General features: G+C 43.4%; 2 protein-coding genes across 3 annotated transcripts in view; one reads left to right on the forward strand and one right to left on the reverse strand.

Moving 5' to 3' along the window:
• Nucleotides 1–8,290, reverse strand: part of slc25a25b (solute carrier family 25 member 25b) — a gene marked incomplete at both ends in the record, with an annotated part of 33,065 nt that extends 24,775 nt beyond the window's left edge. For both annotated transcript variants that reach the window (XM_080841634.1, XM_080841633.1), the window contains one exon: nt 7,952–8,290. In XM_080841634.1, coding sequence (XP_080697760.1) covers nt 7,952–8,290 — 339 coding nt within the window. The remainder of the gene's footprint in view (nt 1–7,951) is intronic.
• A 3,641-nt stretch (nt 8,291–11,931) lies between these two features.
• The window catches only part of eeig1b (estrogen-induced osteoclastogenesis regulator 1b), a 58,872-nt gene continuing 55,161 nt past the window's right edge, over nt 11,932–15,642 (forward strand). Inside the window, exons 1-2 of the mRNA XM_080841980.1 lie at nt 11,932–12,038; nt 12,566–12,857. Coding sequence (XP_080698106.1) covers nt 12,712–12,857 — 146 coding nt within the window. The 5' untranslated portion in view covers nt 11,932–12,038; nt 12,566–12,711. The remainder of the gene's footprint in view (nt 12,039–12,565; nt 12,858–15,642) is intronic.

Below are 15,642 nucleotides of genomic sequence, written 5' to 3' on the forward strand. Positions count from 1 at the left end.
CATTCAGCATGAGGGGGTGGGGTGGGGGTCTCTCTCTCTCTCTCTCTCTCCTCCCTCCAGCAATGGCAGAGGAAACCTGCTGAATCTCCCTCCGCCTCTCCCTTGACTACAGCCTTTTTTTTCCCAGTCATTCCATCAGCCTGTCAGCATCGCCGTGGCAACCCCATCCAGCAACTCTCAGAGGAGCGATTTCTTCTGACCGCCTAGACCCCCCCCCCCCACCCCCCCACCCCCATTCAATCTATTGAGCCACTCTCTGAAAAGGAGCGCTAGTTATCCCAGGCAACTCAACTGAACAGCACCAAGCACTCATGCACTGTGCTTCGTTCAGCAACCATCTTCTCTTTTCTTTTCCTTCCTCTCTCTTTCTCTCTCCATCTCCATCCCTCTCTCTCCATCAGGCTGAACTCTAGGTTAAGGCTGAGAGGCATAACTGCATACTGGGTGCCTGTATATATACTGTATATACATTTCATTCAACAACCATCTTCTTTTCTCTCTTTCTCTCTCTCTCTATCTCCATCTCCATCTCCATCCCTCTCTCTCTCTCTCTCTCTCCATCAGGACTGAACTCTAAGTAAAGGCTGAGAGGTATAAGTGCATACTGGGTGCCATCTGCTGAGCTCAGCACTCCTGCCTGTGGCAGTGTCGTTGCCAAGCACACAATTCATCTGAGCCTTGACACAACCACTTCCAGGGCAACAGTTAGTCTTGCTGCACAGAATGAGATCCCAACAGAAAGGGACGACAAACCCATAAAACATAATAATTAACACACTGCGTCTGCTGCTGTCCCACGCAGACCATAAATAACAGGAATTAGCTCCATGATGATCTCACTAATACCCTCTTGGTGCTGAGTGGTATCACACAGCAGCCGTTGAACAGAATGTGGGAAACTATGCCGACAAGCCGTAACACTCTATTAAAAACAAAGACACGGCACCCCCAGCTGGCCACAACTAGGAACTACCCGAGAGAGAGTGCAGGAAAGTGCAGCCCTGCTGAAAACACAGTCCAGCAAAACATACACATCACAAATTAAACTGCATAAAAAAAATAAAATAATACATAAAAAAAAAACACTAATCTGTGATGTTTTTGGCCTGTTGGTTTGCTGTGTTCCCACAATACTGTTTATATAAAGACATATGTGTGATATTGTGAATGGCATTTAGTGGCTCTGGTGACATTCATTGACTGTGGGAATGCCCCTATGGACGCCAGGCATTGGCATACAATTGGCAGACCCAGTGTTCAGACGGTATGCAGGAAAAGCAAAGGAATGAACCTTTGAGTCAAAACATCAGGCAAGCCATTGACGACCTTGTAGACCGAGAACACGGCTCAAATCTTTTGAGTCTACGTTATTCAGGTTCATTCACGAGAGATGTTGATACTTCACTCACCGGAAAAAAAAAGAAATACACCTTGATGACCCTTTTCTGTGTTTGAACAACGTAAGCCTATTAGCCGGCTGGCTAGGTTAGCAATTAGTGTAGGAAATAGCTTGGTTTCTGTTCACCCTTAATCCTGTTACTGTCAAGGAGAGTCAAGTATGGTTGAATAGCCATAGCTATCCGAAGGTAGCTCTCACTGAAATGGATGAACTTTTTTGTTGTTTTTACATGCTAGTTTATGAGACGTCCAGCATGAGAACATTAATACGTGCTAGGTGAGCGGCGTAGTGACTTTCTCTAAAGGACCTTTCTACCGCTCCCTTAATCTTCCATAATCCACCATCCTGAGTCGTCACTCATCCATCTCCAGTTTTCACTATGACCCCATGAGTTGAACTCTGACCCCATGACTGATGTCATAACTGACGGATTATGCATTGACTGCACCCATCAGAACTACCTCACTGTAGGTTTGGATAGCAGACACACCTCTCAAAACTGTTCATGCAGCACGTGTAGCATGCAATCATAAAAAAGAACTGCAGCTTTGTCTTCAACTATTAATGATCCCAGTTTTAACTCAAACCCAATCAGATGTACCCTGGGTTTGATTAATCATTTTTACAACGCACAATCAGGACTTTAATATGCCCTCTGCTAATTTAAATCATGAATAGTTAATTTCATAATGACTAAGACCGTGAGTGCAAACATGGGTGGGTTTGCACAACTCTAGGGTGTGTCCAAGTCAATGAGCTCCTTTAAAGCAACACCATTTCCACGAAACTTCCAGAAAGCAGTCAACCAACTCTCATATAAAGTCGACCTCCGTCCTGTTTCCCTAGATAATTGGTTCCTACACAGGCCCTCCTTTGACAACAAGAAACAAAACAGCACCCCCCACGTCCCCCAACACCACAGTGCAAAGCCTGAGCTCTCCATAGCCCATTACCTGTTTTGGAGTTTGGAAAAACAGATGCCCATCAGGTGTTGCATAGCTTTTCTTGAACATTGTTTTTTACATTTGAACATATTTTAATTTCATCTAACATTTGAACTTAAAGGGGAACTTTTTTTAAATCTGGGCCATCTTCTCCCATCTTTTTTGGTCCAAAGTAAGCTGATTTTGTTCCTGCTACTGACAATGTAATTATAAGTGTCTATCAACATGATAGAAATGTGTCTGTTTACCTCAATAACTGTAAAGAAACTGTAGAAAAATACTGTTTCTATTCAAAAAGGCCCTGAATGTTTTCTGATTCATATATATTTAACTTAGTCAAACGTATTTATTTCCAAAAAAAGGTATGTTAATAGAGGACATTTAACATTTCAGCCTCCTCAGAAGTGCCTCAGAAGTGCCGTGGGACCGTTGGCCTGGATTCAGAGGAGAAGAAAGGGAGTCTGGCTCTTCAGCCAAGAAAAGCACTGAAAGAAAACTCTTAACTGAAGGTTCCCAGAGGGCAGTGAAAGGAGAGAGAGAGAGAGGGCCTCAAGCTTCCAACAGGGCAACAGCACAGTACACCCTCCTCCTGTCCTCTCATCACCTCAGAGGAACTCTGAATGAACTCCAAGACTCTCGGAGAACAATCCCCTTCTCTCTGGTCCGCCATGCTCTACAACACAGGTACAACCGGAGAGGACGAAGACTGAGCCGTACTGTGACAGGGTTCACGTGTGCCGAAGGAAATCAGACACTTCAGGCCTATATGGCTCCCATGCGTCCACAACATGGCCTCCTCTGAGGGCAACACACTTAGAGGGCAGCATACTTAGAGAGGAGTATACTTAGAGGGCAGCATACTTAGAGAGGAGCATACTTAGAGAGGAGTATACTTAGAGAGGAGTATACTTAGAGAGGAGTATACTTAGAGAGGAGCATACTTAGAGAGGAGCATACTTAGAGAGGAGCATACTTAAAGAGGAGCATACTTAGAGAGGAGCATACTTAGAGAGGAGCATACTTAGAGGGCAGCATACTTAGAGAGGAGCATACTTAGAGGGCAGCATACTTAGAGAGGAGCATATTTAGAGGGCAGCATACTTAGAGAGGAGCATACTTAGAGGGCAGCATACTTAGAGAGGAGCATACTTAGAGGGCAGCATACTTAGAGAGGAGCATACTTAAAGAGACGCATACTTAGAGAGGAGCATGGGCGACCCCCTTTATAAACAGTGACAGGACGATCTGATTGGCTCGCCTTACAGGCTCTCCTCTGGGATAAGTGTGCTTAGGTCAGAGAGAGGCTGAGTTTCCAAGAGGGATTGGGCAAGAGTGTGCATACTTTCTCACACACACACAAATGCGCACAGACACAGACACAGACACAGACACAGACACAGACACACACACAGACACACAGACACACGCGCACACAGACACACGCGCACACAGACACACACACACACACGCACACACGCACACACGCACACACACACACGCACGCACAAGACACACACACACACACACACACACACACACACACACACAAAACAATTAGCTGATAAATAAAACAATATTTGAGAGACTGCTGATTTAACTGCCACCATTTCAAAAATAAAAAAAATACTTTTCTTTAGATCTGCAACCTCTCTTCTGTTGGTATGAAGCAGCCCTTCCGTGATACTCCTTGACATCTGAGCCATGCAGATTTGTATGCAAACACAGACTCACCCACAACCCCCGCAAGTCCTTTCATGACTGTCATCTGAGCACTGAGCCGCCACTGCCACCTGCCCTGACTTCAGTACCTCAGGCCTCAAAAGGAAGAAGACTTAAAAACGAGTCTCTTCTCAGACTGGCCACACACAATATAGTGAACAAACCTACAAGCTAGTGGCTAACAGAAAAACCATCACACACAATATAGTGAACCAACCTACAAGCTAGTGGCTAACAGAAAAACCATCACACATAATATAGTGAACAAACCTACAAGCTAATGGCTAACAGAAAAACCACCACACAATATAGTGAATGAACCTACAAGCTAGTGGCTAACAGAAAAACCACCACACAATATAGTGAACAAACCTAAAAGCTAGTGGCTCACATAAAAACCACCACACAATATAGTGAACAAACCCACAAGCTAATGGCTAACAGAAAAACCATCACACAATATAGTGAATGAACCTACAAGCTAATGACTAACAGAAAAACCATCACACAACCCACGACGTCATGACAAAAGAGGACCAAAATGTAGTAATTTGAAGTATGGCAAAGAGGATGAGACATGTTGGCAGGATGTCAAGCAATACTGGGCTTAGGGCAATACCAAAATCCCAGCATACACTTTGAGACGTCTATGAACTTGTAGAATCAATGTTGTCATTAGGGTCTGGGTGTGTGTGTGTGTGTGTGTGTGTGTGTGTGTGTTCTGTTTTCCCCCAGGTCCCGCAGTCACCAGTTGTGTGCCGTGAGTCTAGACTGGAGAGCAGAAGATGGCTTGACTCGGTCTCAGGGGCCAGCCGCCAATGAGCCACAGCTGGCAGCTGGGAACTAACAGGCTTCAAGAGGAGCGAAATACACACTTGTGGAAGTCGTCTCGAATGGAAGACGGTTGTACAGGAGGTAGAGAAGTCATTGAGTAATCAGAAGGTACCGTCCTTGAGCAAGACACTGAACCCCTAATTGCTCCTGATGTGCAGTGTGCCATCAGTGTAAAATGTTAAATGTGTTAACATCCTTGTAAGTCGCTTTGGATAAAAGCGTCTGCTAAATGACCAAATGAAATGTAAAGGAAATGATAGACGTCGGCCCTGAAACAGGCTTGTGCGTGAAAATGTAAGAGTCCCTATTTCTATGATGAACACCAGGTACCTTCAAGGATGCCCAAGGAAAGGGATAGTGATGTGTGTTTCTTTCAGGATGGACGGATGTTCCAGCACTCAGATACTACCTGCACGGAGTTACTGAGGCTTTTGGAAAGGATTTCCCTTGCAAACAAGCTGCAGAGATGGAAGCCAGGTAAACACTTTAGGTGGCTCCTGAGCAGGATATTGCATCGCTCGTTTTTAGTCAAAAGAAAAATGTCAAGGCAGCAATCCGTTCACTTTAGACAGCTAGCCTTCATAATTCAACCACATAATAATAATAAAACTTTATTTATAGAACACCTTTCATGCAAAAGAATGCAGCTCAAAGTGCTTTATAAACATACAGGGGTGAGAAGTCAAACTCATCCGATCCAGTTCATCAAGCTGGAACCTTCCATATTGTTCTAAAGGCTTGGATAAATCCTTTAACAAAGGCTGCCTTCACAGACCTGGCCTAGAGAGCCTAGGCATGGCATTACCCCAAGACCACCAAGACACAGATCATCACTAACCCCATAAGAAAGCATCTTCTCAAAGAAGAGTGATTACGGTCTAGCCTATATGTTATACCAGTATACCTTAATGCTGCACGAAACAACTTTTTGTTTAATTCAAAAACCTGTTTTGTTTGGGTGCTGTTTTGTGTTCTTTGACAAAGAAAGAGAAGCACACAGCAAACTCTTTCATTCTCTAGGGAAGCTCACCATCAGGTTTACAATGGACAGTTTTCCTGCGGTGAGCTCACATTTAAGCATATATGCCAACTGGGTTCGATTCACAACCCCATCACGTTCTTTCACTTTCTTTTTGAAGAAAAAACACACACACAAGATACTACAAACCAGTTATTATACGGGCTTCAATAAATAGCGCAGCGGTTTGTCTGATCCTGTAGCCATCCTCACTCCCTAGCTCTCCCTTTAATCAAGTCACTCAAGATGATCAGATAATAGCACAGTTACGCACGCGTGCACGCACACACACACACACACACACACACACACACACACACACACACACACACACACACCCCCCCACAGACACACCCATGTGTGAAAGAGTAATCTACCACGTGTACTCATGTTTCTCTCTCTCTCTCTCTCTCTCTCTCTCTCTCTCCCTCTCTCCCTCTCTCCCTCTCTCCCTCTCTCTCTCTCTCTCTCTCTCTCTCTCTCTCTCTCTCTGTGTAAGGAAAAACACCACTGACTGGAGGTCTCGTGACTAGCATAGCACCACTAGTGCAAAAGTAGGCCACATTCCTAGCTAAGTGTCCTGGGGTGAAATCCCAGGCATTCGAGGCCTAGTATTCCTATTGGCTCATGTGTTTCTTGACTCAATCATCATTACCTCAATGTGCCCTCAGGTCCAGAAACAACAGATTTCCTGAATAATAATTCTTCTTTATTACATTTTAATGACAGCCCCCCTTAGATCTCCTATCAGCAATCAACAATTTATGATTAACTACCCTCTGCCCAAACAGAAACTTGGCTGCTCACACACAATGTCCTATTTTATTGGATTTTATGAGAAGGAAACGGTCTTGCCATTACTGTGTTAGGGACAATTGTATCAGTCAATTATGGTCAGTTAAATCTGGGTTTTTCCGTTGTTAGGTACACAGACAGTTTCCCGTCAATGGTCAACATTCAGGAATCTGCCCATGTTTTCAGAGCCTCCTCTTGAGTCTGTGGAGATCATACTGAAGAGTTGTTTGGATTCACCTCCACTTAATTGTTCCAGATTGTTCCAGCCCTCCAGCTGTTCTGGAGATCAGTGTCTTTGGCGAAGCTATGTGCCATACAAGATCTGTCTGTTTCCTGACAACCACTCAATATTTTCTCCCAGGGTTTATATCTGGAGCTGTATGTCACTGTTTGCCTTCTTACAGATATTTGTCCTTTTTTTGGTTTGTCCCTTAAATGTGATGTAATATAAGTATTTGGGTCACTTTGACTTTTTGACTTTTGATTTAAAATGACAGCTGCAAACCAAAAAGCAAACAAAGGGCGACTATAAAGACCTAGAAGTTCATGAGGTTCAAACTAACCATTGCATGGAACTCTTAGCAGCTCTGATGAGCATTACAACATTTAACAAACATAGGCCTGATGTCTCAAGAGGTTGAAAAGATTATGTATGACCTGGGGTTGGGAGCAAATATGCTTACCGCTGTTCATAAGTACGTGTAAATCTTAAACAAGCTCAGCATGTTGACTGTTTGTCCAGCTAGTTTACATAATACAATGCCAGTCTGACTGTCTACATCAGAAGACATTCAAAATACGCTATAACGACCACTAATTCATACAGTAGAATCGTCTTTATATACACATACATAACACCTGTTTAGTAAAGTTAAGGATTTTTTTATTGGACACCATTGGGATGTGTTTAAATCAAATCAAATAATGATTCTGTGTAACGACCAAGAGAAATACCTCAGACTAGTTGTAAAAGTTATTGGGATGTGAAGTTGTGAATGTATTGTAACACTGCAGTTATCGTAACATTCTTACCTCAATATCAACACTGCCACATGCACATCCAACAGCCTTCGTAACTACATCCAACTTTTCATACTTAAACTTTTCTGCAAAATGCAGGGATGTAGGCCAGACTTCGCATCATTATTATTAGCAACATAATCCTGACAGTTGAGAAACAGCTTGTAGGTTAATTGCCCTTGCCATTCTCGACGTTTGACGAGTTAAGTGAAGCTTACTCACCATGAGCTCGTGTTCAGTGCGATGGACTCCAAGCTTTTTTAGGCCAATGGTGAGATCATTGACACAAATGCCCCCATCCTTGTTAACATCCAAAATCTGAAACAGGACTTTCAGTCTGTGTTCTTGTTCGGGTCCGCCACAAACTGGACAATTGTGCACCGAGTCACACAGCTCGTCACTTGACTCCGACATCGGACAGTCCCTAGTCACAGTTGGGGGCATCGTGGGTGTCCCGCCGCCTCCTCCCGGGTCAGAGCCCTGGTGAGTCTCGTCCGAGCGACACTGACAGAAGACCCCGCTTATCAAAGGAGAAACAAACGATCCTTGCTGATGCATCATGTGAAATGATGACTCAAACCCGGTCAAAACAACCCTGACATTCGTTATACCAAACTGAATCAAAAAAGTGTCACACAGGCGAAAGCATCCGTTTCTCTCAGTGTTAACGTTAGTAGGCTACGCTAGCGGTGAGCTACCCGGTAATTTCGAACGTCACGTGTCTATTTTTGCGATGCCGGTTCAAGACAAAGTTGACGGCGATTCAAGCCACTTACTATCGCTGATTGTTGCATTAAGCCTGATTAATAAAGTTATGGCTTTCCCATACAACACCTACATAAAGACCTTCTTCCGCTTGAACAAAGTGTTGATGAGGTGGATGCTGAGCCGCCGTCCAAGTCAGCAGCTGAGCGCGGTCAGTAGCTAGACGGTAACGCCAGATGTACGCTTACTACTACTACAGCATTATCATTTTTGTTTTTACAGACCATTTCCACTGAGAGGAAGGTTTCGACGGTAATCCACGTGAAATACGTTTAATTATACCGTTTGAATCGCCGTAGAATTGACAGCTGATGATCCAAAAATGCCGGTGTAGTAGGGCGGCCGGTTCGTGAAAGGAAATGATTAGCTGGAGACGAAAGATGAGTGGAGGAGGAGTTTCCTACACTTGATGGATGGCTACAGTAACCAATCGCCCGCGTATATCCAAATGTTACTCCTGCTCTGCTATAAAAGGGATAAACATGATACATTAAGGTTTTCATTATTTAACAAGCAAACCATACATAACACTTCAACATTTGCTGACAACACCCTCGCAAATTGTTTAGGTACAATTTATTTCAACTGGACCAGTATGAAAGCAGGGAATCCCTTACTGTCCTCGTGGTTTTGAACAAACTGACATTAGATTTGACCACTTGCAGCGCTTCATTTGAGGCGGGGGCGTGTCTTCTTTTGTTTGGTCATTACGTTGGGCGGAGCTCTATGACATTCCTTTTATGGTTTCATACCCAATGGAGTTGTGGGGAATTGTAAAGAAAGACATTTTAAAAGCATAATTAAAGTATAAAAGCATTACTTGAATTTAGTTGAAAACTAAAAAAATTGATCAATTAAAAAAGGTCCAGTCTAAACTAGGCTACACCAATGTCGAATCCAGGCTTACTAAGCCAAGTGCACTTATAAAGTTTGAATGTATATCATTTGTATGTCACAGAGATAGTAATCTGACGTATTTTGATTGTATTTATTTGTTAAACCTGCAATAGTCTATGATAAATGGGCTATGTACTGAAAAACTCATGGTCCATTGAATATGACATCTCTTGGCATCTCTCATCATCTTTCTTACTGAAAGGAAAAAAAATAATTGGTGAAGAAGTAGGAATAAAAATAACTCTCAAAGAACTTCCGAAGTAAACCTACAGGCGGGAGGTCAAGGAGCATGCCAGTGTACCTTGTGTGTAATTTTCTCTCGAAAGGCGAGTAGTATAATGATTTATTGACCTTAGGGCCTGGCTAACAAGGATTGTCAACTGAGGCTACGAACATTACTAAACAGTGACTATGGCTGAAAGTAGCCCTAATTTAGTCACAATTTCATTCATTTAAAAAAAAAAGAGAAATTTAAATGGATGGATTTCTTTTTTCTTCATATATGTTTTGTCAAGATGAACTGAACAGTAATTGCTTGTAAAACATCTGGCAAACAATTTGGAATTACATTAAAGGTATACGCAAGCAGCATCCAAAGCAAACAGGGTCCAAAATTAAGGCCCGGGACCCCATAAATATGTGTGTGAGTGTGAGGGTAATCGGTAATGCCTACTGTGCGTCAACAAGCTTAATTTGTATCAAGTTCAGAGACCACCAAAACACCAATTTATATACGAATAAAGATTCATCAAAAGGACATCCCTTTCAGAGTTGAGTCTCAGTTGAATGGTGTTAAATTACGTTTTTTTGAGAATGTTTTAACCGAACACTGACATGGTTGAACATTGTATTAAAAAATTTGGGCTCTTTTTTCTCTATCAAAGTCAAAGTCAAAGTCAAAGTGTGTTTATTATTGCATGTACCAAATTGCTTCAGCACAGCAAAATTCTTACGACTTGGCAAGCATCATTCATCTACGCAGTAGACGTCATACATATAACATATACCAAAAAATAACATAAAACTCTATAACACCATGACAATAAAACATATAAAATGTAACATTAACATACAACAATTTAAAGAACAACATATATCTCTGTAACACTATGACATTACATTATCATTTGGTATTGTCCTCAGAATTTCCTGCCAACATGAATGCTCTTTAAATAGGAATGTTTAGAATGCACTTTTACTGGTTTGCTTCTGGCCCATCAACATAATACAGAGCTATAAATGATCTTGAAGGAAGCCTGGGTACTGGCATGGGCCCATCACACTTTATTGATAGATAGATGGATACTTTATTAATCCAGAGGGAAATCCAGGTCATCCAGTAGCTTATCCACTTGTGCAACTCACAGACATACATACTGGGGCCGCTACTGCAGATTGCAATGGGAGACCAGCCAAAGCTGGAGGAACGGAAGAGCCGTATTTACATACGGGTCTCCAAGTTGTCTGTGGAAGTGCCACCCGTGGGGATGACGGCACATCAGCTGAGCGCTGGAGGGACGGGACCAACTGCTGCGGATCATTCAGTAACCCTAGGCCATGCACAGCCATGCCCAGGCTGCACTGCTTGCCCGGTGGCCCTTGGCCCCCTTTCTGCAGAGCAGCACTAGTGTCTTCAATGGCACTAGCAGCGATAAGCTTTTTAAGGGCAAATAGGGTAAAAAAAAAAAAAAAACGGAGCCATGTTCGAGGGTGATTGTTAGGTCCAGTGGTGTAATCCAGGGTATACTCAGGTATACCAACTTTTTTTCAGTCAGCATTGCGTTTAACCACCTCTGGGCTGCTTAAAAAAAATGCAAAATTAAGAGTATATACCCACTTCTCCAGAGACCACCACTGGACTGGTTAGGTCTATTGTATTTCAATGTGTGCAATAAGTCATATGTTCAGAGACCACCAAAATGCCAATCTTCCTCTAAATAAAGAATAAATATTTTCCAAACGGGCATCTCTTTCATACTTTTTCCATGAACGTTTTAAATGAACGGAGACCATTTCAGAGGAGGCTATGCATGTCAGCTCCAAGGCTACCAGCAGAGGGCGCTACATGCATACATAAAAAGTGCACAGAACAAGTCACTTCAGATCTTGCTATTCCCTACAAATGCCAAGGGAGAAGCGTTTCGGAACTTCTGTGTTGAACCTCACACCTTCCGCACACCTTAAGGTATCTTGGGAATGGTAGGCTGGCATGGATAAGAACCTCCTAGGCATTCATTGTATTCCCTTTGAAATTAATTTGTATAATTGGCCAAGTCAATGTTCTTCCTGCTGTAAATCACACCAATAGCAGTAATATAATATTTTCATGAAGATTGCATACATGGTCTCTCATATATCATGACATATTTAGGTCTGACCAACAGTGCCAGCTGGCCGGTATGTTTAATGTATAAGCTACGAGCCAATTTTATCCAAGGAAGTCCACGCGTCGCAGGGAGGGCGGCGCTTCTGGCCGCTGCTGTGTCGAGAAGGAGGGTTTAAATTAGCCCACTACAGCACGCTTCAAAGTACGGGGATTGCTTGACAGTTGGAAAAGATTGCTGTTGTGATTACAGTCAAGACAGCAGTGGTCTTGATTCACTACTGAGAAGCCAACTTTGGCTTCGTTGATATCAGTCAGCTATATGTAAGTAGGCTTCTAAGGTTACACTTTATTTTGCCGTTGTTTGCGCTTGTGTGGGTCTGAACTGAACCGTAGCCTATGTTTTCTTGCGGTGTTGTCCTGTCTTGCTTAAACACTGAGGGCTTCTCAGTGTTCTTCTAACTTGCAACTCGGAGAAGGAATAGGTAAAACTTGTAGTCTCGTATATAACATCTAAGTCCCCTTTCAAGTGTGTTTTAAGAACGACACGTTTCAGTGGAAGGTGGTCTTTTAGTTGGTCTCTGCCCGAATTACCTAGACTAGATATATCACACACCACTCCGGTCAGAAAGACCCAAGCCCCGGCATATACTGTGTTTGACCTGCCTTGAGAAGAAGTCACTGATACAGTTTAACCTAGTTTTATAGGGTAACGTCTGTGAATCAGTTCTCGGAGAGTGGGTGTGAAAGCCAAGTTATTGATACTTCAGTTATTTTGACAGTAATCAATAACATTTTGGGGATATATTTTCAAATTGCCTGAATGCTATTTTGTTTTGTTTTTATTGCAGGTGCAAATCAACAGAAGATGTTGAACCAAGATAACAATTTCAAAAAGGATTTTCAAGCTCCAGACTAAGCCATCTCTTTGCCCGGGTTTTACGTTCGATTTCTAAACAACAATACTTAATACTGTGCGTTTGATTCGTACGCACAAATGGCGTTTTTAATGAAGAAGAAAAAGTTCAAGTTTCAGACCCACTTTACGCTCGAAGAGCTGACGGCGGTACCCTTTGTCAACGGGATGCTCTTCTGTAAAATCAGACTACTGGACGGTGGGGATTTTGCCATTTCATCAACCAGGTAAAAGTCCATTATTGGCATGAAAATAGTTGACTAATCATTTGGCTTCCTTGGTAACAGATGTTAACTAGGTGTATCCAGTTTCATTGAAAGTGGTGCCGAATTTCAAAGAGCTCGGATTATTTCTGCAGATTGAAATCATAGTTGCCCTTTCATAGGGCAGGTCTAGGTAAAGCACCTGCTCCATACAACATCCGTCTCTAATGCAGGTGTATCCTATGGCTCTGTGGCTATAGCGGTTGCCTTTACATTGAATCATCATCAACATTGTCTTGTCAACAACAGAGCCCATGGCACTTATATAAGCCCTTTTGTAGCCTATCTGAGCGCCATTGTTTCTTTGTTGTGAAATTTGTGGTGCTTTGTATGGCCTTCCTCCTACGCCACATTAGCCACTATCTTGAGGGGGGTGGGTGAATAGGAAGTCATTAATGGTGCCCTATGGAAGCAGGCAGATGAACAGTAGCCTAGTTATTCTCTTTGAAGTCTTTATGCTGCTGGAGCAGAAGCCTGGATGTTGCGAAGGCATGTGCATTTAATTTGGGATATGCCCATCTTAGGCTGCATAATATGCGCATCTTAGTCTTTGTCTGCATATGCATCTTAGTCTGCATACTTTTTATTAATCTAAATCAATTTACTGATCACTTCTGTCTGGCGTATTTGGTCAATGGGTTTTGTCTCTGACATGAATTCGTTTGGTATTCATGAGCCTGAATACAGCAAAAGGTAGCTTTAAATAAAGGTGTATATTGTTTCTGTTATAGAGTTTGTGACGTTCTGCATTGTGAACGGACTTTGAGTTGAGTGTGTGTGTGTGCTGAGGAGGGTTTGAACTTGGCCCAACCCAGACACAGTGGCTTACGTGGGAGAGGGATTAGCAGAGAGGTTCAGAGAGTAGTCTGACCCGGGTCACCACTGGAACCATCCTTCTGTGTGTGTGTGTGTGTGAGAGTGTGTGTGTGTGTGTGTGTGTGTGTGTGTGTGTTTCAGAGGGTGTGTGTGTGTGTGTGTGTGTGTGTGTGTGTGTGTGTGTGTGTGTGTGTGTGTGTGTGTGTGTGTGTGTGTGTTTCAGAGGCTGTGTCTGTGTGTGTGTGTGTGTGTGTGTGTGTGTGTGTGTGTGTGTGTGTGTGTGTGTGTGTGTGTGTGTGTGTGTGTGTGTGTGTGTGTGTGTGTGTGTGTGTGTGTGTGTGTGTGTGTGTGTGTTGGTCTTGGTGCTCCACTTCAGAAGAGAGCTCTCCGTTACGGTTACGGTCTGAGCCTGCTGCTGTGAGCTCATTCGATAGCTCTCACACCCTTCCTGCTACATTCATGATTGCTGGCATAAAACAACACCCGGTTCTGCTTTGCCGACAGACGGAGTGGATTTTCCAGTGTATTACTTTAGATCTGTGTGTCTGAGTGAGTTTGTGTGTGTGTGTGTGTGTGTGTGTGTGTGTGTCTGAGTGAGTTTGTGTGTGTGTGTGTCTGAGTGAGTTTGTGTGTGTGTGTGTGTGTGTCAGAGAGGGTTTGTGTGTGTGCGCACACGTGCACATGCATACGCACGCAAGGCTCTGTGTGTGTGCGTGTGCATACACATATTTTGTGTCTGTGCGTGTGTGTGTGCTTGTGCATACTTGTGTGTGTGTGCGTGCTTGTGTGTGTGCGTGCGTGTGTGTGTGTGTCGCGCGTGCATGCGTGCTTGTGTGTGTGTGTGTGTGAGTGAGTGAGTGAGTGTGTGTGTGTGCGTGTGTGTGTGTGTGTGTGTGCTTATAGATGCATGATTACAGTTCACCTCAGTCCTTTGAGATGCCCTCTTGGCTTCTTTAATGAGGACTGCCGTCATGACAGGCCATCTCCTGAGCTTACTGAAGCATCATTAGGAGTCTATTAAGTCACCTCTGAAGACAGCCACTGGGACAGGGACAGGGGCGCTTCTGTCACGCTATGGGAGAGCCACTCTGGGTCCAAATGGGTCTAGTCCAAGTGCTTCTGACTCTGGGTCCAAACTGGTCTAGTCCACGTGCTTCTCACTGGGTTTTGTTTGGGTCTAAATGTGCAGCAGGCAGCGTTCTTCAAACCTGGTGGGCGAAGTTTTCAAAATGTGGGATTTAATGAGTACGAGAGGGAGGAGAAGCACATGCTCAGAAACATCCAGAACATCCTGGACCTTCTGTTTTGTTTCAGAGGGGGTGTGTCTCTGTGTGTGTGTATTTGTGAGTCTCTCTGTGTGTGTGTGTGTGTGTGTGTGTGTGTGTGTGAGAGAGTTTTAGTGTCTGTGTGTGTGTGTGCGAGAGAGAGTTTTAGTGTGTGTGTGTGTGTGAGTGTGTGTATGTGTGAGTGTGTGTATGTGTGTTTCAGAGTGGCTTTGTCCTGCATGCTTTGCACACTTTTGCAAGTTCTTCATTCTGTTTGAAGAGGTGGTTTATTGCTCGTCATTTCTTGTGAATTGCCTCGCATATGTGGCTCATGTAGCCTCAATTAAGCCTCAATGACAAAAGTTCAGGGACATTTCTTTAAGGGAAAATGTGTTTGAGTTAAGGGTGCTGGTGTTAAAAAAATCAATCAGAATCATTAAAATGATCCTGGCAATGTGTATTCAAGGACTTCTTGGGCACTTGCTTGCAAATAAAGATGACAAGTATAGCTGTTAGATGTTAGCATTAGGTAAAAAAAACAATGCTTTGCTACAGAAACATTTAACTTCGCGTGGGGTTTCCATCCAGACAAGATATACAGCACGCCCTTAGAAACATCCAGAACATCTCGGACATTCTGTTTTGTTTCAGAGGGGCTCTGTGTGTGT

Source organism: Sprattus sprattus (assembly GCF_963457725.1).
Source record: "Sprattus sprattus genome assembly, chromosome: 7".
In the NCBI taxonomy this organism is placed as follows: domain Eukaryota; kingdom Metazoa; phylum Chordata; class Actinopteri; order Clupeiformes; family Clupeidae; genus Sprattus; species Sprattus sprattus.